This window comes from Capra hircus, chromosome 7, assembly GCF_001704415.2.
Source record: "Capra hircus breed San Clemente chromosome 7, ASM170441v1, whole genome shotgun sequence".
Taxonomy (NCBI): Eukaryota; Metazoa; Chordata; class Mammalia; order Artiodactyla; family Bovidae; genus Capra; species Capra hircus.
The window spans coordinates 97,146,948-97,172,154 of NC_030814.1; the positions used below are offsets into that span (position 1 = coordinate 97,146,948).

Sequence of the window (25,207 nt, forward strand, 5' to 3'; positions counted from 1 at the left end):
TGCTATCTTACCTTTGTCTTTTTTTTTGTTTTAATTCATGCATTTGGATTTCCCTGGTGGCTCAGTGGCAAAGAACCCGCCTGCCAATGCAGGAGATGCAGGTTCGATCCCTGGGTTGGGAAGATCCCCAGTATTCTTGCCTGGAGAATCCCATGGACAGAGGAGCCTGGCAGGCTCCAGTTCGTAGAGTCACAAAGAGTCGGACATGCCCGAGCAACCAAGCACGTGAACACATTCAAGCATTTGTTTGGCTGCGCTGGGTCTCAGTTGCGGCACATGGGATCTAGCTCCTTGACTGGTAATCGAGCCCGGCCCCTGCGTTGACAGCACAGAGTCTTAGCCACTGGACCCCCAGGGAAGTCACCTCTCTCATCTCCTTCTTATGCATTATCTTATTGAATCCTTACCCCACTCAGGAGGGCAAGACAACCACTCTCCCACTTTACAGAGTGGGAAACCAAGGCCCGGAGAGGCGGCAGAGCCCAGGTTCAAGCCCAGGCAGGCTGCCACTGAGCGCACATCCTTAACCACACGGCTGGTGCCTCAATACTTGTAATTTCCTCTTGGCCGCAGCAGCTGTGGCCATTTGGGTACAGGGGGAGTCTAGCTGCCAGTGCGTCCAGCTGGCAGAGGGGAGGAGGGGCCCAGATAGCAGGCCTGACTGGGAGCACCCCAGGCTGGTGTCTGGACCGGCAGGCTGAGCCCGGGCCTGCCCTGGCCCTTGCTCCTTGGGGACCCTCCTGTGCCCTGAAGTGTCCTCCACTCCTCTGCCCCCACCCCTACTCCTGCGGTCGGCCCAAATACCAGACAGGGCGAATCTCAGCTTTCTCCCAAGCATTCCTCGCTCCTGTGGCCCGGCCCAGGCTGGCCGAGGTTACGCAAGCAGAGCTGGGGTGGTTGGGGGAGGCGGGTGGGACCAAGGGGATGGGCTGGCCGGTCCTCACCACCCCATCCGGTGCCTGCCCGCCCTCCGCAGGGCGGGGAAAGGGTGGGCCAGCTCCCCTGAGCCCCTGAGGGAACAGGCTGGGGGGGAAGAGGGGGGTTTGTGTGAGATGGGGGGCGGTGGCGGCCACAGCACAACCTCCAGAGGTGACCGCCTGGTTTCCATTAAGGAACTCTGGTCAGCAGTTTGGGCGAGACGGCAGAGCGGGGCTGGCTATGGTAAGGTGGGGCGGGGGTGGGTCGGAGGGTGGGGCCTGCCTCTCTGCTGCACACCCCCCACCAGGCGGGGATGCTTCCGTTGCCATGGTGACCCGGTGCCCAGTCTGGGGACACCCTGTCCTGTCCCTCAACTCCCAGCGACTGAGCCTATTGCTACTGCTCCTGCTGCTGCCTGGCCCCCCACCCGCCCTTGGCATGGAGGATGACGCCTCCTTCCCCCACCTGGGGGAGAGCTCCCAGCCCCCACCCCGGGCCTGCCCCCCACGCTGCTCCTGCCCCCGGCCCGACACGGTGGACTGCGACGGCCTGGACCTCCAGGTGTTCCCGGACAACATCACCAGGGCTGCTCAGCACCTCTCGCTGCAGGTGGGGCCGGCGTGTGGGTGCAGGGCGGCTCCCAGGGTGGACAGGGAGCCTGCAGGGTGCCGGGGTTGGGGGTGTGGGGTCCCTGTGCAGGGGTGAGGAGCTGAGCCTGTGGGCCATGACACAGATGGGAGTTGGTCTTGATGAGCACGTAGGGGTCTGTGCAGGAGTCAGGTGAGAGGAGGTGGGGGGCACAGATGCCGAAAGTGGGAGGGGCTAAGGGGTGTCTGAGGGGTCAATGTCTGCTGATTAAGGGGCTGCTTGAGGTCAAGTGTAATGAGGCATCCGGGGTCACTTGTAGGGGTGGATGGGGCATTGGGGGTCAGTGTCTTTTTGTTACGGGGTTGTTACGAAGTAATGCCTTTGGGATCAAGCACAGGGTGAAGGTTCAGTGGTAAAGAACCCTCCTGCCAAGCAGGTGATGGAGACGGGAGTTCAGTCCCTGGGTCAGGAAGATCCCCTAGAGGAGGGCATGGCAACCCACTCCAGTATTCTTGCCTGGAGAAACCCATGGACAGAGGGACAGAGGGACTTGGTGGGGTAGTCCACGGGGTCAGAAAAAAGTCGGATATGACTGAGCGACTCAACAACAACAAACAACAGGGTGAAAGGGTGTGGAGGCTTCCTGCTTAGGCTGACGGGAAGCTGAGAAGCAGGGCTTGCAAGGGCCATCTGTTGAGGGCCCAGGGTCACAGGGGTCAGGGTGTGAATGTCGCCCCCCACCCCGGCCTGCCCTGCAGAACAACCAGCTCCAGGAGCTCCCCTACAACGAGCTGTCACGGCTCAGCGGGCTGCGGACCCTCAACCTCCACAACAACCTCATCTCCTCTGAGGGTGAGTTGGGGGGACAATGGGAGGAGGCCCCTCCACAGCCCGGTCCCCGCTGCCCTCTCCCTCCCCAGCTAGGTCTGTGGGCAGCTCTGCGGCAGTTCCCAGAACTGCCCTTTGCTGAGCAGGATGGAAACTCAGAGAATAGGGGGCGGGGGCTGTGGCTTTTGAGGACACAGCGGGGGTGGGGCCTGGAGGAGCCTCTGCCAGCCTCCAGGCTGGAGGGGAACACAGGCTGCCCCCACCCTCACCACCGCCTGGAGGGTTCCCTCACTGCCCACCTCACGCACAGGCCTGCCCGACGAGGCCTTCGAGTCGCTCACACAGCTGCAGCACATCTATGTGGCCCACAACAAGGTGAGCACCCTGCCACGCCCCCACCCCGCCCCAGGGAGGGCCCAGCAAGGGCGCAGCCAGCTGGGGTCCCACAGCGCTGAGTGGAGGTGGGCGGCAGGCGGGGAGGGGCAGGACTGGCGTGCCACTGGGACCACTGTGGCTGTGCTCCCGCAGCTCTCTGTGGCCCCCCAGTTTCTGCCCCGCTCCCTCCGGGTTGCTGATCTGGCTGCCAACGAAGTGACTGAGATCTTCCCGCTCACATTTGGGGAGAAGCCGGCGCTCAGGTATAGCCCCTGGCCCAGCCCAGGCCCCGCTGGGACTTGTGTAGGCCTGGGGTTACTCTGCACCCTGGGGTCTGACGGGTCATGAGCCAACCCTGGGGAGGCTCTGGGTGGCGGGGGAGACAGGGCCCCGGATGCCCTGTCTGGAGAAGTTCAGACTGGAGCAGAGTGCACACACTCACACACTCCACACACACACACTCGCATATACCCACACAGGCATTCACACACATTCACTCAACCCACCCACCCACTCACACACACCATACACTCAACACACTCACACACACACTCACATACTCAAACTCACACATACACTCCACACACACACACACACCACTCCCACACACATACATACATACACACATTCACACATACTCACACTCAAACTCACACGTACACTCAACATTCACTCACACAGTCACACCCACCCACACAAATCACACCCACACCACTCCCCCACACACAGACACTCACACACACACTCTGACATGCGCACACACACACACATTCTGAAGCCTGCCCTGAGCTGGGGCACAGGGTGGCGGGGAGGCCGGGGCCGGGCTGGTGGCAGGAGCCTGGCTCCCCTCAGGTCCGTGTACCTCCACAACAACCAGCTGAGCAACGCCGGCCTGCCCCCTGACGCCTTCCGCGGCTCTGAGGCGGTGGCCACCCTCAGTCTCTCCAGCAACCAACTCAGCTACGTGCCGCCCAGCCTGCCACCCTCGCTAGAGCGGCTCCATCTACAGGTGCCCCCTCTGTGCGACCACCCCCACGTCCCCACTCCCCTCAGGGCCCCTCACCTCTGTCCTGGGGGACCCCTTGTCATCCCAGCAGTCAAAAGTGTCTTTGGGTCCTTTCCTCTGGCATGGGTGCTCACGGGCTCTCTCTGAGCAGCCTTGCTCAAAAGAACACCTCGTGCCTTGCTCAGGAGCCCCCGTGGCTCCCAACTGCCCTCAGCCCTGGACCCTGTCTCATTCTCTCCTCCCTTCCCAGAACAACCTCATCTCCAAGGTGCCCCGAGGAGCCCTGAGCCGCCAGACCCACCTCCGTGAGCTTTACCTTCAGCACAACCAGCTGACAGACAGTGGCCTGGATGCTACCACGTTCAGGTGGGGCCTGGAACAGGGGTTTGGGGTGTGTAGGCTCGTGCTGGCAGTAGGGTCTGAGGACTTAGAATCTGGGAGCCCCAGCCCTCCATTTCACCACCCCCCTCTTACGGCCAATTCAAGGCCTCATTTGGTGTGTGCCTACCGTGTACCGGGCTTGGCCAAGCACCTGGCCTCCAACCAGCTGGTGCCTTGGTCTTATTACCCAACATCACAGCTGCCACATGAAGATCTCAGACCCAGAACTCTGACCTAATCACCCCAGACTTACTTCCTGCCCAGATCTCTCAGCTCGTCACCCCCAAATTGAAATCTCCACCTTACATCTCTCAGGTGTGTGCTTGCATGCTCGGTCATGTCTGACTCTTTGCAACCTTGTGGAGTGTAGCTCACCAGGCTCCTCTGTCCATGGGCTCTCCCAGACAAGAATACTAGAGTAGGTTGCCATTTCCTTCTCCAGGGGATCTTCCTGACCCAGAGATTGAACCTGCATCTCCTCCTCCCCTGGCAGGCAGGTTCTTGACCACTGAGCTACCTGGAAAGCCCAGACATCTCTCAGGACAGCTCCTCAACTCTCCCCACCCCAACCTGCCCTGCAGTATCCATCTGGGGCCTCCCCTCTGGATGCCCAGCCTGATGCCACCTTTCTCTCTCCTGTCAGCAAGCTGCACCGCCTGGAGTACCTGGACCTGTCCCACAACCAGCTGGCTGCGGTGCCCGCTGGCCTGCCCCGCACCCTGGCCGTGCTGCATCTGGGCCGCAATCGCATCCGCTGGGTGGAGGCAGCCCGGCTGGGTGGCCTGAGGGGCCTGCGCTACCTGCTACTGCAGCACAACCAACTGGGGGCCACGGGGCTGCCAGCCGGAGCACTGCGGCCACTGCGGGGCCTACACACGCTGCACCTCTACGGCAACAGGCTGGACCGAGTGCCTCAGGCGCTGCCCCGCCGCCTGCGGGCCCTGGTGCTGCCCCACAACCGTGTGGCCGCGCTGGGCGCCCGTGACCTCGCCTCCACGCCCCGACTGGCCGAGCTCAACCTGGCCTACAACTGCCTGGCCAGCGCCCGCGTGCACCTCCGGGCTTTCCGCCGGCTGCGGGCCCTGCGCAGCCTCGACCTGGCTGGAAACCAGCTAACCCAGCTGCCCTCCGGCCTGCCTGCTGGCCTGCACACACTTCGGCTGGAGCGCAACCAGCTGCGGGTCCTCGAGCCGGAGCCGCTGGCTGGCCTGCACCAGCTTCAGGAGCTCAGTTTGGCACATAACCGACTGCGTGTGGGTGGCATTGGGCCTGGCACCTGGCATGAGCTGCAAGCCCTGCAGGTCAGGGGCAGGCTGGTTGGCCATACTATCCACAGGGCAGCTCCTTCACCCCTCTGCCTGCTTGGCCAGCTCCTCCCCTGGAAAGCCTTGAGATGCTAGAAAGAGAGCCCCCACTGTACGTAGGCAGCCCTGGGATGCCATGCCCTCCTCCAGGAGATCTTTCTGGCCCAGGGATGGAACCCGGGTCTCCTGCATTGCAGGCAGATTCTTACCGTCTGAGCCACCAGGGAAGAATGGGGTTGGCCCCAAAGTTCATTAGGCTTTTCCGTAAGATGCTATGGCAAAACCCGAAAGAACTTCTGGGTCAACCCAATACTGTCTTTGTGAGTGATCGGCTGCAGCAGTGGCCCCCCTGTCTGGGCCCCCGTCACCTAGAATGAGGCCCGCCCCAGAAGGGACTCAGTTTACCTCTGTGGAGGGCAGGACTTGGCAGCCACAAAGCAGGTGGGGGGAGGGGGCAAAAGAACCAGGCTGGGTGTACATGAGGGCCCGGGAAGGGAGCAGGTTGGGGCTTGGCTGAACAGGTGGCCCAGGGCCTGGGGCCACCACGGCGCCATCTCTGCTTGCCTGCCCAGGTGCTGGACCTCAGCCACAATGAGCTGTCCTTCGTGCCCCCTGACCTACCCGAGGCCCTGGAGGAGCTGCACCTGCAGGGCAACCGCATCGGCCACGTGGGCCCTGAAGCCTTTCTCAGTACACCACGCCTGCGTGCCCTCTTCCTCAGGTACCCTGGGGGTGGCCGGGTTAGGCAACTCCAGGTACACAGGGCAGGGCTGTGGGCGGGCCCAGGGGGGCCTCTCCCCAGGAACATGCCCTCACACCCGTCTCGCGGTCCAGGGCCAACAGGCTTCACATGACCAGCATCGCACCTGAGGCCTTCCTGGGCCTCCTGCACCTGCGCGTAGTGGACACGATGGGGAACCCCGAGCCTGTCTTGGTCCACCTGCCGCCCACAGCCCCACGCCAGCCACGGGCAGCAGGCCCCTGAGCCTCGAGGAGCCCGGTAGAATGGCCCAGATCCCTGAGGCTCTGCTGGGCTATGGACTACGGAGACAGCGCCCACCTGGGGCCTCGACCTGGCTCTCCTGGGCCTGGAGGGCTGGGCCTGCCCATCCTGTGCTGGCGGGGACACTGGGAGGGGCCACCACCCAGACACCCAGAGAGCCCAGGAGACTGGAGCAGACCACGCGGACACTGGGCGCACAGGCAACTCGGGCCCTGCTGGACGCTCCCCCGCTGCCTGTGCAGATGGAGACAACAATAAAGCCGAGCTCCGGCCTTCCCTGGGGGCCCAGTGGTCAAGAGTCCCCGCTTCCACCGCAGGAGGTGTGGGTTCAGTCCTTGGTCGGGGAACTAAGATCCTGCATGCCTTGGAGCGTGACCAAAAAACAAACAGAAAAACACCCCTAGCCCTTGCAAGTGTTCACCGCAGACCAGGTGCCCTTCCGCTTGTGGCAGGGACTCTCATCGTGCCATATCCAGCAGCGGAAGCTGAAGCTCTGGGATGCTACGTGCATCCGGCAGTCTAGTCCAGGTCCTGGGGCCCACGAGCAGCAGGGCTGCCTTGCAAGGCCCTGAGATGCACGTGGGTCACCAAGCACCACCACACATGACCTGACCTTGTGTGTAAACCCAGATACACCCAAGGCCACCACCTGGAGAGACACACGCAGATGCCCTCAGATACACTACAGATCCCAAGGACACACGCATGGGCCTTCACACACATCTCTGCAAAGAGTGTGTGCACAGACCATGTCCTTCATGGGCACGCTCCCTGCTCCTCTCGCAGGCACCTCTTCATCAGCCCCCGGGGGTGGGGCAGCCCAGCCCAGGCACTGGGGCCAGGAACAAGAAACAAGGGCAGGACAGAGTGAGCCAGGTGTGGCCCTGGCTGTTTATTCCATGTGTCTGCCCTGGGGGCCCAGCTGGGCCAGGGCAACCCTCTGGGGAGCCTGGCTGACCCTGGCTCGCCTCAGTGGCTTCTTTGGGGTGTGGGTGGGCATCAGGGTTAAGGCTGGGGAGGGACAGGAAGTAAAGTGCTTGCAAGGGCCCTGGGGGCTTAGTCCCAGCCATCCTCCTGCTTTGGAGGCTGGCAAGGGGCTGTGCACCCCTGGGCTGTGCAAACGGACTTTCTGGGGCCCACCCAGCTGGGCCTGGGTGAGGGGCACACACAGGCTGGCAGACTCTGCCGACGCCCCCTGCTGGGGGAGGCTCCATCCGGGCCAGGTGGGCCCAGTGGGGGATGTGTCCGTCCAGAGTTGACTGCCCACTGATTGTCTGCTTGTCTGGTCCGAGGCTGTGGCAGCATAGGGGCCGCAGGCCCGCTCCCAGCTCTCCGGGGGCCGCCTGTCCCTTTGCCCCTCACCGGCGGAGCCGCTGCAGCTGCGGGGAGAAGTGGCCCGGGTCAGGATGGGGGACACGACCACACTTGCCCGCCTGGCTCTCAATGCCCAAGCTGCTCACCTCACTCTCGACCAGGTTCCGTCTATACAGTGCCTCCTTGGCGGCCTCCTAGGGGGTGAAGAAGGAGTCAGCGGGCAGCCCCTGGTGGCCCTGGCCATGCCCCCACGCCTGCCCAGCTCACCCTGCTGCCATCATTGCCCAGACGCCGGGCGGCCTCCGTGTAGAACTGTAGCTGGCGCTCCAGCTGGGCCATGTACTCTGAGGGATGGAGGTGGGGGGGCCATCAGGATGGGGCCCGCGCCACCCACCCTTCCCCCCACCCATCCTTCCCCCCACCCATCCCTGAGCTCCTACCCCGCCGCATGCCCGGGCCTCCCTGCTCCAGCTGCGCCCGCTGCCACTGGCTGCGCTGCATGATGTCCTGGTACTGCTGTGCCACCTCAGGGGGCACCGGCCGCCGCGCCTGCCTGAGGGCCAGGATCTGGGGTCGGGGGAGAGGATGCAGAGGGAGCTGTGAGGGACCTGTGGACCCCCAGCCCTGCCCCATGAGCCTCGTAGGGTGGCACCCACCTTCCGCTCCAGACGCTCTTGGTCGAAGGCCAGCACACTGAGACTATGCAGGGGCCGTGCTGATCTACGGGGTTGGGGAGGGGGAGGGGCTGCAGGGAACTCCCATCCCCAACCCTGTTAATTCAACAAACATACTGGGCCCCGGGGGACAGTGGGAGACAAGCCAGGCCCACCCCTGTGTTGCTGAATCCACAACCTGACAGGGACAAGGGGTGTACACCCAGGCAACTGTGATGCCAGGTGTCAGGGAGGGCTTCCTAGAGGAGGTGACAGCCAAGCTGGGAATCAAAGGAGTCAGAGTTGGGCAGAGGAGCAAGGAGCAAGTGTGGCGATAGGGGTGCTCAGGGTATTGTAACACAGAGTAGCCAAGAGGCTCATGAAAACTAAATGTAGCCATGAACCAACAGGAAGAAGGCTGGATTATTGACAGTGGTCTGATTACAAAAGGTCTTAAAGATCAAGCTGAGGGGTTTAAACTAGATGCTCCAGGAGAAGAGGAGCCAGGAAAGGTTTTGAAGCAGGGGAGAGACATGCTTTAATCTGTGCCTGATGGTAAGTTGTCCAGCAGAGGCTGAGATAAGAAGAGGGGCATTCTCTCCAGCACAGCTGGGCCCAGTCACCTACCTGTTCCCTGGCTCCCTCGTAGGAGCAGGCACGGGAGGAGCCTTCCCTTTGGGGCCAGCAACCTGCTTCAGAGGACAGAACCAGTCTTGTGAGTCTCGGCCACCTTGAACCAAGCCCTCCCTTCCCCCCAGGGCTGCTGATGGGCAAGGGTCTCACTGTGGGCATGGATGCTGGCACGGGGTCGATGACCAGCCACCTCTCAGTCGTGGTCTCCAATTGCTGGGCTGTCAGTGGCTCGCGAATCCGAACCATCACCTCCAGCCGGCCCCCTGTGGGCCTGCGGCCATCCAGGACCTGGGAGCAGTGAGGGGGGGCTGTTAAGAAGCAGGCAGTGGGGCTTCCCTGGTGGCTCAGTGGTAAAGAATCCGCCTGCCAGTGCAGGAGATGTGGGTTCGATCCCTGGTGCGGGAAGATCCCACATGCTGCTGAGCAACTGAGCCCGTGCCCCAACTATAGAGCCTGCGCTCTAGAGCCCGGGAGCTGCGACTGCTGAGCCCCCTGTGCCGAAACCACTGAACCCTGCGTGCCCTAGAGCCCGCGCTCACAACAAAAGGAGCTACCGCAATGGGAAACCTGCGTACCACAACTAGGGAGCAGCCCCCGTTTGCCACAGCTAGAGGAAAGCCTGCGTAGCAACGAAGACCCAGCACAGCCGAAATAAATCAATACAGAAAATTCCCCCCAAAATAAATAAATAAAAGAAGCAGGCTGTGGCTGGAGGCTCAGGGCTGGGCTCCAGGACAACCAGAGAAATTTCCAAAATATGAGCCCCTGGGTATGGCTGATACACCAGCTACTCTTAATGGAACAGGGTGCAGAGGATACTTAGGGCTGGGTAGTGGGGAAGCCTGGTATTTCCGCGGAGGGGCTGTGTCAGCAGAGAGGACCTTTGGGAGGCTCACGGCAGGGAGCATCTGGTTGATGTTCATGAGTGGCATGGCTATACCCAAGTGTTCAGACCAATGTCCACCTCTCACCTCAAGGACCTCTCGGACCTCGCATGCCGTCTCCAGGGCGTCCAGTTTCAGCTGAGCTGTGCCCAGGACCCGGTCAGTCTTAAAGAGCCCCCTGCGTGTGTGAGAGGGGACAGAATGATTGGCCCTGGGCAGCTCCCCCTCCTCTGGAGGCCCAGAAAGCACCTGTGGCCCCAGCTCACCCCTTGTGGACCACTTCGAACTTGATGCCTTTGGTCTGGATGGCCCTTCGGAAGCCACGGTGGCTGCGGTTGATGCAAAGCTTGAACTGCTCCTTGAACTCTGCCAGGGGAAGGAGGGAGAGAGGAGGGGCAGGGTCAGCTCATGGGCTTTCTGTGGGGATGGGAGGTGGGGGACTGCTTCCTGCCAGGGCTCACCAGGGGAGTCTGTGTTTTTGATCACGCTGGTCTTGTCTTTCTGAGCTTCTTCCTGTGACCAGACAGGAGGTGAAAAAGCTCAGGGGCTGGCGCCTGCCCTTGAACCCCCGCCAGACCCACACCCTCCAGGCCTGAAGGGGCTGGAACCCATCCCCCCTCAGCTCCCCATGTACCACGTTGGGATAGGGGAAGTCGAACCGAACAAAGACATCCAGGTCACCAGGAGACAGCCCTGTGGGAAGACAAGGGTCAGAGCTGGGCAGATGGGTGGACCCCACAGCCCTGCCCCTTGCCTGGTGCCCCCTCACCTGGCGGTGTGGGCAAGCTGATGCCCTTCACGATGAATAGGAGCATGTCGTTGCTGCTGAGGTCAGGGAAGATCCTTCCGAGAGGGAGGGTGGGAGACAGGCCCTCAGTGCCACCGCCCTGCCCGCCTTCTTGGCCCTCCCCCCAGTCTCTTGAGGGTGTCTCAGGCCCTAGGCTTGAGTTTTAGAACCAGACAGACTACAATTCTCATTCGAGGTCTGCCACTGGCTACTTGTTTAGTCCTTTCATAAATTTGCACATATTTATTTGGAACCAGCTCTGCACCAGTCAGTGGCCTCACCTCTGTGGGACCGCTTTCCTCACATAAGATTTCTGGAACCTTCTAGCATTTTCTGGAATCTTCTAGAATTCACCAAGTGCCCTAGCTGCTGCGGGACCTTCTCTTTCTCTGACAAGGTTTTTTGGGCATCTACTATATGCCAGCCAGTGTCCTCACCGCTGAAAATACAGAGGTAAATGAGGCAGACTGCGCCTGTGTTCAGGGAGCCTTGGCTAGCTGAGTGACTGATGACCCTGAATATATAAACAAACAAAACAAAAACAACTCTGCAGAGGATTAAAACACTGGCGTGTGCTTGGGAGGTGCTGCTCTAGACAGGGCCATCAAGGAGGGCTTCTCAGGAGAAGTAACAACATAGGTGACTCTGAATGTCAAGAAGAGGCTGCTACAGGGACTTCCCTAACAGTCCAGTGGTTAAGACTTCGAGTTTCCACTGCAGGGGGCGTGGGTTTGACCCCAGGTCACGGAATTAGGATCCTACAGGCTATGCAGTGCAGCCAAAGAAAACTTTTAAAAAAGAAAAAGAAGAGGCTGCTACATGGTAATCTGCATAAGAGGCTCTAAGCAGAGGAGACAGCCAGTGCAAAGGTCCTGAGTGGGAACACGGCTGGTGTGTCTGACTGACCAAAAAGAAGTCTGTGTGGCTGGAGGTGAGAGAAGTGGGGTCAGTGAGAGGAGATGAGGGGGTGACAGGGAGCCAGGCTCTGCAGATGTGGGGGAGCCAGGGTGAGGGGTGCAGGTTCCTAAGTGGTGATGTTAGGTTACCCCAGTGGCCACCCCTAACCTCGTGTGCAAGTGGGAAAAATGATCCCAACTCCCTGGAGTGTGAGATGCTGTAACAGGAGCAGGACCCCCTCACCACCCCATGAGCTTGCCCAGGCCTCTGCATTCACTAGACTGTCCCCATTTCCAAATGTGTCACTGTCAAACTCCATTGCCATCCTTTACTTACACGGCACGTCTGCCTCAGGACACTTGCACCTGCTCTGCTCCCACCAGACCACCCGAACTCTCCTCCAGAAGCAAGACCTCCGCTGGCTTCTGGGGAGTGTGAACCCCTCTCCAAAAGGGCCAGTGGCAGGGTACAGGGGGCCTTACTTGATGACGCTGAAGGTTCTCTGTTCAAAGCGAGCAGTGGGCGTGGGGAGACCCCGGGCAAAGGCCTGCTTCAGAATCTCCATGCTCCGCTTACAGTCCTCCGCCAGCTTCTCAAATCTGCCAGCGAGAAGGTCCTGCTCAGGTCCCTAGTCCCAGGGGCAGGCTGCGGGATGCAGAAGTTGGTGGGGCCTGGGGCTGGGCTTCTTACTTGCTGGTTTCAGCGATGTTGCCGAGCTGAGTGAACTGGTTAGAGTGGTTCAGGCACATCTGGGGGAGCAGAAGACAGTGAGGGGAGGGTGGGAGGGGCGCCGTGTGCCTGGCGACCTGGGCAGGGAAGCCCCCTTCACCTCGTGCTGCTGCCTTATGAGCTTGGTGAGTTCGCCGTAGCGTCGGGCAGACTCCTGAGACAGACCTGGGCCAGGGCGCTGGACCAGGGCAAAGTCATCCTTGTTGACGGGGGCAGGTGGCACCTGGGGAGGACGAGGCTTGTGAGGGAGGGGCCTGCTGGACAACCATGAGCAGACCCACCCAGGGCTCTGCGGAAACATCACACCTCCTTCAAGAGGCCTTCCCTGACTACAGCTTCATCCGCAGGCCCTGTTCTTCTTTCCCAAGGAGAAAAGTAATCCTCAAAGAGAAGTGGATGGTCTGTCCCACATGGCACAATTTGTTACCCTGATCTCCAACCCCTCTTCCCTAGTAATGGAGCTCTGGCTGGACACACAGCAGCCCAGCAAGAGACTACATTCCCAGCCTCCCCTGCAGCTAAGTGTGGCCACATGACTCAATTCTGGCCAAAGGGAGGCAAGTAGAAGTGATGGCAACTCCACATCACTGCCCATAGCCCAGATGCAGATAAGGCATTCTCCTTATCTGGTCAAAGGTCAATCCACTTTGACCACAAGGACAAGAATGACCTCCTAGGGTGTCACAAAGTAGCAAGATGGAAAGAATCTGGGCCCTGAAGGGCTTTTTTAGAGGTCTCTTTTAGAGACCAGAATGCCCCCAGTGTTACATACAGGAAACATAAATATCTGTCTCATTTCAGCCACTGTCTTGGGAAGGGGGGTTTGTTACAGCAGTTTAACCTGGACCCTGATGAATACATTCCAAGTCATGTGACTGCTAAGTGGCAGAAGTCCGAAGGGTGAGTGCCTGGGAAGGTCCAGAAGGCTTAGAGGGTTCACCTTGGTGATGTCCACAGGCAGCCCATTGCGTGAGGCCTCCAGCATGGGCTCCAGCCCCTTGGCCTGGCGCAGGTGCATCTTGGCGCCTTCCACGTCGTTCTTCTGCTTGGCTCGCAGCGCAGCCTGCAGGAGCTGCTTCTTGCGGCCCTCCAGGAAAGCCAGCTGCTGCTGGGCTGTGGGTACACGGCTGTTTGCGGGTGCTGCCCCACCCACAGCCAGGCAATTGGCTGCCCAGGTGGGGATGGGCGTACCTACCTCTGGTGGATGTGCCTTTGGGGGCTGCTTTGGCTATGGGGGCGGATCCTGATGGGGGTGCCTTTGAAGGTGGGGCTTTGGGCTGGGCTGTGGGGGCTGCAGGGCTGCTGAGCTGCAGAGGGTTGGAAAGCAAGTCAGAGCTTTCACAGCGCCTGTGATGAGTCTGCTGCCCACAGGGTTGAGGCCTGACAGCGACAACACTGACCATCTCAGTTTCTGTTTCTTCAGCACTGAACACAACATACGATCTTGTTCACACTAAACCTTGGCAACAGCCCCAGGAGGTAGGGACTAGTACTGTGCTCACTGTACAGAGGAGCCCGAAGTTCAGAGGGCAAGAGGACTTGCCCGTGGCCTCACAGCCAGGAAGTAGCAGGCCCAGATGTGTAGCTGGTTCTTTCTGGCTCAAGGCCAGGACTACTGGGGCTTTGCTTTGCTGCCATGCCACTCCCCTGCCTCACCCCAAGGCCCTGGCCCCTCACACCTTCTTAGGCTCCTCGTCCTCTTCGTCCTCAGGGCCTTCATCCTGGTTGGCCAGCTTCATGGCGGTCTCCAGGACCCCCACCAGGCTCTGCTGGGTGGGCTCGGTGGCCTCCAGGCCCTGGATCGGGGGAAAGCCTAGGTGGCCAGTTGGGACCCAGTCAGGAGGGTGAGGCCCACACTATAATGGTTGAGACACAGGTTCTTCCCCTGCTAAGGAGCTTCAGGCCTTTGAATCTATGTGGGTTGGCCAAAAAGTCTGTTCTGGTTTTTAAACCCTGAACGAACTTTTTGGCCAACACAATACGTTTGCGTTTTCTTGGTTCTTTCTTTTCTTTGTGGAAGGGCTGGGTGGGCTGCACCACGAGGCATGTGGGATCTTACTTCCCTAACCAGGGATTGAACCCACGCCCCCTGCAGAGGAAGCGTGGAGCCTTAACCAACAGACTGCCAAGGAAGTCCCTGAATCTATTTTGAATGCAAGGAGCTGCTGCTGGTTTGGTGGAGATGTCAGACCATTCTAACCTCCCTCTTTGCTCTTGGCTCCTCTTGCCTGACCCTGGCCGGGTCTTGACCAGACTCCAACAAGCAAGCACCATGTGAGGTGGCATGCTGGGCATAAGAGGCGGCCCTGGGCCTGGAGGGACTCCGGGGGACCAACGTGCAGAGCTGTAATCGCTCTCATGGCGGGCACACAGGTAGCTCTGAGATCCCAGAAGACGCCTCCAGCCCACCGGCAGGGGCGATGGGAGGCTGGGGAGATCTCTGTAAAACTGAGAGCCGATGACTAGGAAGGAGTGAGGCAAAGAAGAAATGACCACAGGCTTCCCTGGTGACTCAGTGGTAAAGAATCTGTCTGCCAAAGCAAACGACACGGGTTTGATCCCTGATCCGGGAAGATGCCACGTGCTGCGAAGAAAGCCCCAGTGCCACAGTGTCTGAGCCTGGGTTCTAGAGCTCAAGCCGCAACTACTGAAGCCCACATGCCTTAGGGTCTGTGCTCTGCAACAGGAGAAGTGACCGCAGTGAGGCCCATGTACCACAACTAGAGGGTAGCCCCTGCCCGCTGCAACTAGAGAAAAGCCTGTGCGGCAATAAAGACCCAGCACAGTCAAAAAAAAATATGTTTTAAAATAAATAAATGACCAGACAGTGGTGGGCTGGTGAACAGACTCTTCAGATAAAAACCTCCTAATTTGTAGTGTTTGCCAATTTCTGTGGTGTAAACACTTCCATGGTAAATGATTTTAAGGTACCCATTGTCCAACAAGCTTGCAGAATTTCTGAAGGTGCAGCCATCAGCTCCCTGGGCCTGGAGAGCGGGAGGGAACAGCACCTGCAAAGGCTCAGAGGGTGGTGGGGTGGGGCTGCGGGGCAGGGCCTACCTGGAGGCACAGGCAGCTCCGCCACGGCCACCGCTCGGCCAGCCTTGTGGGCTCGAATGGCGTCTTGGTATTGCTGCAGGGAACACCGGTGTCAGGCTTCCTGGGCAAGGTCTCTAGGGGTGGCCGACCCGCCTCCTTGGGTCTCCACGCACCTTGACGATGCGCTCATGCATGCGAGCCTTCCGCTGGTCCCCCTTGGTCTTGGCTTGAGCTGCAGCCACGTGGTACCGCTCCATCCGCTGCTCTAGTGCCTCCAGGAGAGTCTTCGGGGGTGGAGGAGCCTCTGGGTCAGACCAGACGGTAGAATTAAGGGTCTCGGTGGGAGGAGACTGTCTTGCTCCGGCCGGCCCACCCCACAGGGTCTCAGGAGCCTACCTGGCGTGGAGGGCACCACAGCAGGAGTTGGAGGCTGCACAGGTGGTGATGGTGGGCCCTGGGGCAGCTGGTCTAGGGGTAGAGAGGTCCAGTCCAGTGGGGGGCTTACTTGTGGCCGCCCTTCCCCCGACCAGGCTAGTCTGGCCTGAGGCTGGGGTCCCTGGGGTCCCCCTGACCAAAGGGGCGGCAGCATCAGCAAGAACGTCCTGGAGACCTCCAGCAGTCCTGGAGGATGGGCACGGTGGGGTCCTCACCAGGTGGAGGGGGCAGGCGTGACAGGTCCACAGGCTCCCCCCGGCTCAGGGCCTCCAAGACAGCATCAAAGCTCTGGGAAAAGGAAGATCAGGGGAGGAGGCTGCAGCTGAGGGCTAGGACCCCATGGGGAGCCTCCACGACCTGCCACATGGCAGATGACTCCCCACTCTGTCACTTCCTTTGCAGCAAGCATCTTTGTAAAATTTTTATTTCTGGCTGTTCTGTGACCAGGGATTGAACCTGCTCCCCTTGCAGTGGAAGTGCAGACTCACCTGGTGGTCAGTCTCTGGACCACCAGGGAAGTCCTTTTGTGGTATTTCCTCCTCCAGACATTTACACCCATTTCACAGAGAGGGTAAACTGAAGCTTCAGGAGGTGCAGCAAACTACAGTCACGGAGTGACCAGGATTCAAATCTGGGTTTGTCTTGACTCCAGAGCCCCTGTTCTTTGCTATCACACAATGTTAGAAGCATCCTGTCCTCTACCTCCAACCCTGACCCCTCCGGACGCACCTTGGCCACACGGAAGTGTTTGGCGGCAGTGGCAGTGTCTCCCTGCTGCTTGGCCTGGAGGGCAGCCAGCTTGTACTCGCGCTGGCGGCTCTGCAACTGAGCCAGGGGGCCAGGGCTGCAAGGACCTGGGAGAGGGGACAGTGCACAAACTATTTCTACTTAATTCTCACAACAAAGGACCACCTTAGAGATTTGAGAACTGAGGCTCAGAGAGGGGATGCTGTTTCCCCAAATCACACAGCCTGAAGAAGGCATAGTGAGGACTCAACCCTGTGACTGTCAGTCTCTAGAGCCAAATGCTATTTTGCCCCTAAGAGAATCCTGGAAAACTTTCTGTACTCTTACACATTTTTAAGTCGACATCTAAAACTTTCCATTTTGAGTTGAGAAAGTGGCAATGGCTGTTGTTCCTAGTGTCTTCAAATACTGACATTTGACAAAGAAAATCATCACACTACTCTTTTAAATCAAATATATCCTAACTACCATAGTGATCTGAAACTCACCGACATTTCCCTTTTTATTTTTCCAGATTGTGGTAAAATACAAGATAAAATTTACCATCTTAACCCTTTATAAGTATACAGTTCAGTGGCATCAAGGACATTCTCATTGTTGCGCAACCATCACCACCATCCAACTCCAGCACTCTTTCCATCTTTCCCAACTGAAACTCTGTCCTCATTAAACACTAACTCCCCATCCCCCTCCCCCAGCCCCCAGCACCCACTGGTCTACTTTTTGTCTCTGGGAATCTGACTCCGCTAGGGACCCCCTATAAGCGAAATCATACAGTATCTGTCCCTTTGTTGCTGGCTTATTTCACGCAGCATAATGGCTTCAAGGTTCATCCGTGCTGTAGCATGCGTCAGAATCTCCTTCCCTTTTCAGGGTGAATAATATTCCATTATATGGATGGAGCACATTTGTTTATCCATTTTCAGGCATACCTCTTAGTATAGGTCTGGTTCCAAATCGCCTCAATAAAGCAAATATTGTAATGAAGTGAGTCACTCAGGTTTTTTGGTGTCCCGGTACATGTAAAAGTTACTCTACTATACTGCAGTCTAAGCAGCATGCAGTAGCATCATGACTAAAAAGCAATGTACATACTTTAACATAAGAGAATTTCATTGTTCCACAGGGTAACCAAGCCCATGTACTGCAACTGCTGAGCCTGAACACCCTACAGCCCGTGCTCTGCCACACGAGTCGCCACTGCAAGGGGAAACCTGCTCACCGCAACTAGAGAAAGCCCACGTGCAACAAAGAAGCCAGCCAAAGAGAAACACTCATTAGATTAAGATAAACGGATTGTTAAAAAATGCTAACTACCACCTGAGCCTTCAGCACACTGTAGCAGTAACACCGAAAACCACTGATCGCAGATCCCCATAACAAGTATAACAATACCGAAAGCCCTTGAAATCCTTTAAGAATTGCTAAAATGTGACAGACAGACACAAAGTGAGCAAACGCTGTTGGAAAAATGGTGCCAACAGACTTGCTCAGAGTACAGTTACCACAAACTGATTTGTAAAAAAAAAAAAAAAATCACACTAATCTGTGAATTGTAATAAAGCAAAGCTGAAGAAATCCAGGTATGCTTCATCTGTCAACAGAAACTGGACACGTGGAAGCTTCTGGGATCGACCAGGGATTGAACACGTGTCCTCTGCATCGGCCAACAGATTTCCAACCACAGGACCATGAAATCCTACTTTATAAATATACGCCAGGGTTCACAGTGAGCAATTAGGAACTTCAGATCTTCCCTTATTTACATACAGGTTTCTGGCAGAACTGTATCCTAACATGATGTATTTGGGTACTCGAGAGTCTTTTTTTAACACCTTATTGTACATATAAATGTACCTTTCTGCACTGTATCAGCAAAGTTGGGAAACAGGATTAAATGGCTTTTAAAACACTATATTAGATACAGCTTCAAATAATATGCCTAATATGTTCTTAGGAGAAGTATTCTTAAATTGACATCAATAAGTACAATTGTTGGTATTAAAAATAAAATACAATAGATACACCACTCACCACCCAGATACACATCCTAGAAATACCTGGAAAACAGTACAAAGTACCTGTTGTACTTTTTCAGACTGATAACTGGACTCACTGCTTTGTTTTGGTGGACTTGCCTGAGAAGGTGTCCAACTTGAAACAAAACAACTTGACTTTTTTTTTTAATTGAGGTATAATTAATTTACAATGTTGTGTTAATTTCAGGTGTATAGAAACCTGATTCATTTATGTATATATATAAATAAATGTTCTTTCTCAGATTCTTTTCCATTTTATATATATATTGGTATATATTGTTTTTTTTGGAACTATTTAATATATAGTAAGGTGTATCTGTTAATCCCAAACTCCTAATTTATCTCCCCTGCCCAATATCTTGACATTTCTTAATGCGGACCATTTTTAAAGTCTTTATTGAATTTGTTACAATACTGCTCCTGTTTTATGTTTTAGTTTTTTGGTCCTGAGGTATGTGGGATCTTAGATCCCCGAGCTGAGATTGAACCTGCACCCCCTGCATTGGAAGGCAAAGTCTTAACCGCTGGACCGCCAGGGAAGTCCTGTAACATCCTGACATTTCATTGGCTTTATCTCCTGCCACTGAAAGTCCCTCTCAGTGTTAAAATTTATTTTGGGGCAGAATTACTGTTGGAATTATTTTTTGCACAAAACTGAGCAAAGCTTAACTATATCGAGCTTCTCTGATAAATAATTTTGATATACTAAGAGTAAAATTGTATCGGCGAGGCAGCTCTTGTTGACAAGGTGGGGGCCGGGTCCACCCACTAGCACTTAGCTCCTGCTTCCTTGTTCATTCTTTTCCTACTTTCCTTTTTTGTTTCTAATGTGCAAAGAAACCTGCTTCACATCATCAAATAGATGGGAGGAGACAGAGTCTTACAGATGTCACGTGATTTTCCGGGTCCCCGCGCAGCTATATACAGAAAACCCTATTATGAAAAACTGTTGGTGATTTCAGCTGAGAATCTCAGGTCACGATTTCCAATAGTTATCCTTGAGCTTTACTAAAAACAAAAGCTTAGAAACCAGCTTGGCTGAAGCACTCAGAGACTAGGGGTTCACTTTCTGAACCTCAGGCCAGCATTTGGAGTATCTCCTTTGGTTGCCCCATTTTCTTTTCTTAAGGTGGGGGAAGGGGAGGTTAAGGGAAAGAAAACTTCTTGGGAGGTGTGTTCTCCAGCAAGTGAGTTTTAGGAACGATGGACAAGCTGAGGGCTTGGGAACTACTCACTTAACACTCTATGGGTGGGGGCCTTCCCTGGTCATCCGGTGGTTAAGAATCTGCCTGCCCATGCAGGAGACATGGGTCGAACCCTGGTCATGGGAAGACCCCACAAGCCATGGAGCAACTACGCCTGTGAGCCACAGCCACGGAGCCTGTGTTTGAGAGTCCTCAAGGTGCAACTACTGAACCTGTGCACTCAGAGCCCATCCTCTGCAACCAAAGAAGCCACCACGTTAAGAAGTCTGTGCACCACAATGAAGAGGAGCCCTCGTCGCAACTAGAGAAAGCCTGCGAGCAGCAATGAAGCCCCAACGCAGCCATAAATAAATAAAAATAAATCTTAAAAAAAAGAAAAAACCCTGTTGGGAATTCCCTGGCGGTCCAGTGGTTGGGACTTTGCACTTTCACTGCCGGGACCTGGGTTCAGTCTCCGGTCAGGAAACTAAGATTCTGTAAGTCACGTGGCACACCCAAACCAGAACAAAACCAAAAAACCATAATGCTGTTCAGTTCTAAAAAGGAATGGCGTTCCGACACATGCTGCAGCATTTTGCTAAGTGAAGGAAGCCAGACACAGGAGGACAAATAGTGGATGATTCTATTTACATGAAATATCTGTAAGAGGCAAATCCAGAGACAGAAAGCAGAACAGAGGTTCCTAGGGACTGGGCAAGGGCGAACGGGGAGTTAATGCTGAATAGAGGGGGATGGAAAAGTTTTGGAAACTGATAGAGGTGGTGGTTGCACAATATTGTGAGTGATAAATATCACTCAACTGCACGCTGAAAAATAGTTAAATGGCAAATGTTTTGTAAAGTATATTTTACAGCTACCACAGACAGAAAACCTCTCCTGGGAGCCTGTGTGCCCCTTGGAAAGTAGGATCTGGCGAGGGAAAGGTGGTAAAAAATATCTAAAAATCAGTGCAGGCCCTGTACCCCCGCACCAAAGGGCCAGCCACTAAATGGATAGCCCCTCATCAGCCCACATCAGCCAGCCCTGCCTGTGGCCTACCTGGGGGTGGCTGGGGCTTAGCTGAGGCCAGGGACGAGGATGGAGCAGCAGAAGGAGGACTCGCCACGACAACCCGGGGATCTGGGGCCAGCGGGTTCAGAGGGGCCGGCTGGGTGGGTGCAGGCGTGTGGCTGGGCGTGGCCACTGGACCCTTCCCCACAGCCACAGGCGGCGGGATGTCCCCTTCATCGATGGCTTTGCCCTTCCGGACGGAGGCCAGCAGGTTTTCAAGTGTCTGGGAGAAGGTGTGAACGTAGGTTTGGGAGGAGCCTGGAGCTGGGTGCAGGGGGCAGTGGTGAGGACCTGGTCACCCTCTTGTCTGCCCACTCACCTTAAGCCCCCGGTCGTAGCGCCGCATCTTGGCGCTGTCTCCGGCTTGCCTAGCGCTTTCGATCGCAGTCTGGTAGAGGGCCAGCCTCTCCTGCAAGGTGGCCTCCAGCCCTGGGCTGGGGGTTGTGGCCTTTGGCTGCGGGAGGGGCCAGGTGCACAGTCTGGGTGGTGACCCCTCTCAGATCCACCCTGATAGCTTCCTGGGTTGAGTACCTACTGTATACCAGGTGTGTTGCCCCCTCTAACCCTGAAGGGGCAGAAATCATCACCCATCTCCCAGGGTGGAGAACTGGGGATCAGAGGCACCCCACCACCTGTGTGAGGTTCCGTGGTTGAGAGGGAGGAGGGAGCCCTTGAACCCTGGGCTACACAGACCAGTGTTGTCAGGGGTATACCTGGGCCACAGGAGGGTGGGACTCTGAAGCCTTCTGCTCCTCCCCAAGGACCTCATTCAGTTCCGCCTGCAGGGACACACGGCCGGGGTCCAGTTGTGAGGGCTTGCTGGGTGGACAACAACGGGAGGGAGGTCTCCCGTTCCGCCCCGGGTGCTCACCAGCAGGTCATCATCAGCCTCCACGTCCTCCTCGTCTGTTCCCTCCTCTTCATCCTCATCCGGGTCTCTCATGCATAAGCTGGCCATCTTCTCAATGGCTTCCATGGGCAGGGGACCTGGAGGCAACGGGAGGCCCCAGTTGAACCAGGATCCTTCAAGAGTCCCCCGTCTCCTGTCCCATTCACCCATGGCCATGAAAATTCGGGTAGCAGGCAGTGGGCAGTATGTCTCCCTCTCCTGGCTCTTCCACGGCACCCCATTGTCCTTGGGCCAACAGGCATGGTCCTACTCCCTGTTGATCTCCCTGGCCTCATCTCTTCCTTGACAAGCCTGAGTTGGAACCCCAGATCTGCAACTTTCTCACTGTGGGACCTTGGGCAAGTCGCCTCATCTCCCTGGGCCTTAGTCTTCCCATCTGTTAGATGGGGACAATAACAGTTTCTCCCTCACCACAGACTGCAGGGACTACAGGTAAATGCAGCTCTTAGAACAGCACGCTGTCAGCATTTTGTTGTTCCTGTAACTCTTGTTATTCACGGCACCCATGTTCTATAAAGTTGGACTTAGTGAATAATGAACCAACTGGCCCTGAAAGAAATACAGCATTAGGTTCCCATGAGCCTCTGGGCACAACACTGTTGTCAAACAGGTAATATATATATCCTTGTTTTATGTGTGTTTCTACTTAAAGACACCTTCTTTAATATATATTGTTGATTCATTAACACGGAACTTGATGCCAACAGCACTGTAACTGATGCCTGAATGAAGCTTATCTACAAGGTACATCCTAGTCTTCTCACGCTAAGGAACAGGAGACAGCACTCTGGCACTATGCTTGGGGCCGTGTGGATCCGTAAAATCAACAAAAAGCACGAACATGAGAAAAGCGTGACATTCAACAGACCAAGAAAAGGACACTATTTATGCGCTGAGACAAGAAGGCAGAGTGTCGCCTCAGCAGGGAACAGGCACACTGGGTGACTCAAACTTTTGGCAGCTCCGTGCATGTCTGTGAATGACTGCAAAAGTGCAACAAGCAACTAATTTGGAGGTCACAAATAAATTTAAACCAATAGATGAATTTACAAATTTGGTATCTGTAGCTAACAAGGATCAACTGCATTAGCTATAAAGCGTAAAGGTTCCATGTGCCCAAGCTCCAGCCCCACTTGACCCCTGCAGAGTCCCCTGCCCCCTGCCACCTCTTCCAGGGCCTGTGCACAAACTGTGACTCACCGCCTCCCCCACTCTTCACCTGGCCCTCCCCATTGCAGGTGCCTCCTCCTGGAATCCCAGTCCAGCCCACAGGTCTCCCCCGATCCCAGCCCTGATCACAGAACCATGGGTTGGAGGACATGCCACATCCATTATTGGTGATTATTCCCATTTTACAGACAGGGAAACTGAGCCCCATATAGTTGCTGAAACTCAGCAAGTCACACAGCTAGTTAGTTGCAGAAGTGGGACTTGAATCCTCATTTTGGGGCCAGAGCCGATCGCTTAACTCTTCCCCAGAATTAGGTTGCCAGGCGGACAGGGACCTTCTCTGTCTGCATATTCTCATCGCCTCAGTGCCCAGCTCCAAACAGGAGCTCAGAAAATGTTCAGGGGTGTACTGAGAGTCTCACCTTTGCCTTTAAGCTTCTCCAAGGCTTGGGGCTGGCCTCCCACCAAGGCCAAGAACTCAGCCTCCAGTTCCTCATTGTTAACTCCATCTTCAGGGATCATCAGACCGTCTGGGGAGAGGTCAACTAGCAGGCCCAGCTGTGGAAACAATGGGGCTTCTGTCATACCATGGGATGCACCCCGGCTAGCTAGAGGCAGCTGTGATGGACCTGGAGTCCCCTGGGGAGGAACTCAGGGCTCCTGGGGAAAGCCAGTCAGCTGGAACAGGCCCCGGACACAACAGGTGTCCAAGATGGGCCAAGTCACTCCTCTGGCACAGATCAACATGGGGCAAAGGGCAGGTAGAGAGAGACCCAACTGCCTGCTCTGAGCCCACACCCATGATGGGTTGCCAGCCAAGTTCAGTGGTGAAATAAGGCCCTACACCCTGCCCCAAAGCAAAGTCACTCTGCACAACTGGGTTTTTCCATTCCAGCATCTTCAGCAGAGGGAGGTGTGCAGGAAGGCTGGAGGTGTCAAGAGTAAAAGGAAGCACAGACAGCGCTGAAGTTGGAAGTGAGGTCTTGGCTATGTGAAACACCTGTCTTCCTATCCTATCCTTGTTAATAACTAACCATGATATGATAATATTAGGCTAAAGTACACAAATTACCCCCTTTTCTTTGGGTCAAAAATGGCCAAGTATCAGCAATCATACAACGGCTCCATCTAATAGTAACGATGATGACACCATTTATTGAGCGCTATGTTCTAGCACTCTCTGTAAACTATCACAGATAGTCGTGAATTTTCACAGCTATCCTGTGACATACACTCTTAAGGCCTCCATTGTACAGATGAGAAGACTGAGGCTTAGAAGTGTGAAGCCAAGTATCCAATATGGAGAAGCCCGGAGGGAACTTCAGGTCAGCCAGACTAATACCTGGGCACTAAGTTTTGGCCTGAGCTCCTTCCATCAAAGCTGAGAAAAATCAAACTCTCCCAGTGCCTAGGAAAAAGGTAATAAGGGAGGGAGACGGTGCCCAACCACAATTCTGTGGGCTCACGGCAAACAGACTGGATTTGCCCTTAGGTCTGGCCAAGCAGTTGATCCCTATGACCTTGGACAGTTATCTTCACCTCTCTGGGCCTCAGTGTCCTCATCTGTACAATGGGGATAAAAAAACCCTGGCCAAGCTGATGCCAGGGTTCCACAGTGCTCAGTCCAGGAAAGCCATAACTGTCTTTCTTATCTCAGGTTCGAGGCCTTCTCCTCCCCGACTGGAGCTGCTACTGCAACAGGTGGCCCTGAGCCCTGGGCGGGGCGCCAGGAGCTGGGGAGCCCGGGCCAACAGGCCTTACTGTGGGGGTCAAACCTAACCTAGGGGGCGGGGACGTGGGCTCACCTGGGAGTGGAGAGCCGGTTCCCCTGGGGGGTGGGGCCCTCCCTTGAACGTGTGACAAGGGTGGGATGGGATACCTCGGCGGGGCCATGGGATACAGACTCACCTGGCGGGCGGTGGCGGCGCCTCGGCCCGGGGGTCCCGGGGGTCCCTTCCTCTTGTGCATCTTCCAGGTTGGCTACTCGGACCACTGGACCCCTGGCCTGGTCTTGCCCTGCCTCCTCCCCCGGGGCCTATGGCAGCGCACACGCCCTTCCTGAGTCCCACGCCCCTTGTCGGCGCCTCGAGACCGCCGACCCCACGCCCTCGGCCCCCAGGTGGCTGCCCCACTTCCGCCTCGGCCCTCGGGCGCCGCGGCACCGGAGCTCAGCCACCGGACTTGCCGGGCCCCACAACACAGAAACTACAATTCCCGGCAGGCAGTGCGCGAATGAGCAGGCGCGTTGCCGGCGATGGGCGGTGCCGCAGGTTGCGCGGGAAAGAGGCGGAGCGTGCGCAAGTGGAGAAGGG

General features: G+C 56.5%; 3 protein-coding genes across 4 annotated transcripts; 2 read left to right on the top strand and 1 right to left on the bottom strand.

The window, feature by feature from the left end:
- LOC108636402 (podocan-like protein 1) lies at positions 1,024-6,719 on the top strand. Its single transcript, XM_018051211.1, has 3 exons — positions 1,024-1,161; positions 5,973-6,121; positions 6,235-6,719. Exons 1-3 carry the CDS (start codon positions 1,159-1,161, stop codon positions 6,383-6,385), a joined length of 303 nt encoding a protein of 100 aa, XP_017906700.1. The 5' UTR covers positions 1,024-1,158; the 3' UTR covers positions 6,386-6,719.
- LOC102190399 (podocan-like protein 1) lies at positions 1,201-5,975 on the top strand. Its single transcript, XM_018051210.1, has 7 exons — positions 1,201-1,527; positions 2,265-2,358; positions 2,645-2,709; positions 2,863-2,972; positions 3,562-3,718; positions 3,966-4,081; positions 4,740-5,975. Exons 1-7 carry the CDS (start codon positions 1,246-1,248, stop codon positions 5,494-5,496), a joined length of 1,581 nt encoding a protein of 526 aa, XP_017906699.1. The 5' UTR covers positions 1,201-1,245; the 3' UTR covers positions 5,497-5,975.
- Positions 7,266-25,076, bottom strand: CC2D1A (coiled-coil and C2 domain containing 1A). Of its 2 annotated transcripts, none has more exons than XM_018051209.1 (29): positions 24,804-25,076; positions 23,318-23,453; positions 21,687-21,802; positions 21,529-21,594; positions 21,135-21,269; positions 20,804-21,038; positions 16,504-16,628; positions 15,990-16,062; positions 15,736-15,807; positions 15,513-15,643; positions 15,361-15,433; positions 13,980-14,113; positions 13,496-13,607; positions 13,241-13,413; positions 12,401-12,523; positions 12,262-12,320; positions 12,054-12,170; positions 10,657-10,730; positions 10,522-10,580; positions 10,349-10,400; positions 10,154-10,253; positions 9,975-10,065; positions 9,154-9,291; positions 8,998-9,059; positions 8,374-8,437; positions 8,158-8,284; positions 7,985-8,061; positions 7,864-7,911; positions 7,266-7,782 (listed from the first exon to the last, which is right to left on the bottom strand). In XM_018051209.1, exons 1-29 carry the CDS (start codon positions 24,861-24,863, stop codon positions 7,762-7,764), a joined length of 2,853 nt encoding a protein of 950 aa, XP_017906698.1. In that variant the 5' UTR covers positions 24,864-25,076; the 3' UTR covers positions 7,266-7,761. The 2 variants fall into 2 exon arrangements, with proteins under 2 accessions (XP_017906698.1, XP_017906697.1); XM_018051208.1 differs by having other exon boundaries at positions 8,998-9,062.

What these genes read in the sequence shown, in the direction of transcription:
- LOC108636402 (XM_018051211.1), top strand. An exon ending in CTGCGTGCCCTCTTCCTCAG is followed by an intron (nt 6,122 to 6,234) that starts GTACCCTGGGGG and finishes CTCGCGGTCCAG; the next exon opens with GGCCAACAGGCTTCACATGA.
- LOC102190399 (XM_018051210.1), top strand. Translation starts at nt 1,246, where the DNA reads ATGGTGACCCGGTGCCCAGTCTGGGGACACCCTGTCCTGTCCCTCAAC. An exon ending in CAACCTCATCTCCTCTGAGG is followed by an intron (nt 2,359 to 2,644) that starts GTGAGTTGGGGG and finishes CCTCACGCACAG; the next exon opens with GCCTGCCCGACGAGGCCTTC. An exon ending in TAGAGCGGCTCCATCTACAG is followed by an intron (nt 3,719 to 3,965) that starts GTGCCCCCTCTG and finishes CTCCCTTCCCAG; the next exon opens with AACAACCTCATCTCCAAGGT.
- CC2D1A (XM_018051208.1), bottom strand. Translation starts at nt 24,863, where the DNA reads ATGCACAAGAGGAAGGGACCCCCGGGACCCCCGGGCCGAGGCGCCGCC. An exon ending in GCTACGACCGGGGGCTTAAG is followed by an intron (nt 21,039 to 21,134) that starts GTGAGTGGGCAG and finishes ACCTTCTCCCAG; the next exon opens with ACACTTGAAAACCTGCTGGC. An exon ending in CAAAGGCACATCCACCAGAG is followed by an intron (nt 13,414 to 13,495) that starts GTAGGTACGCCC and finishes GTGTACCCACAG; the next exon opens with CCCAGCAGCAGCTGGCTTTC.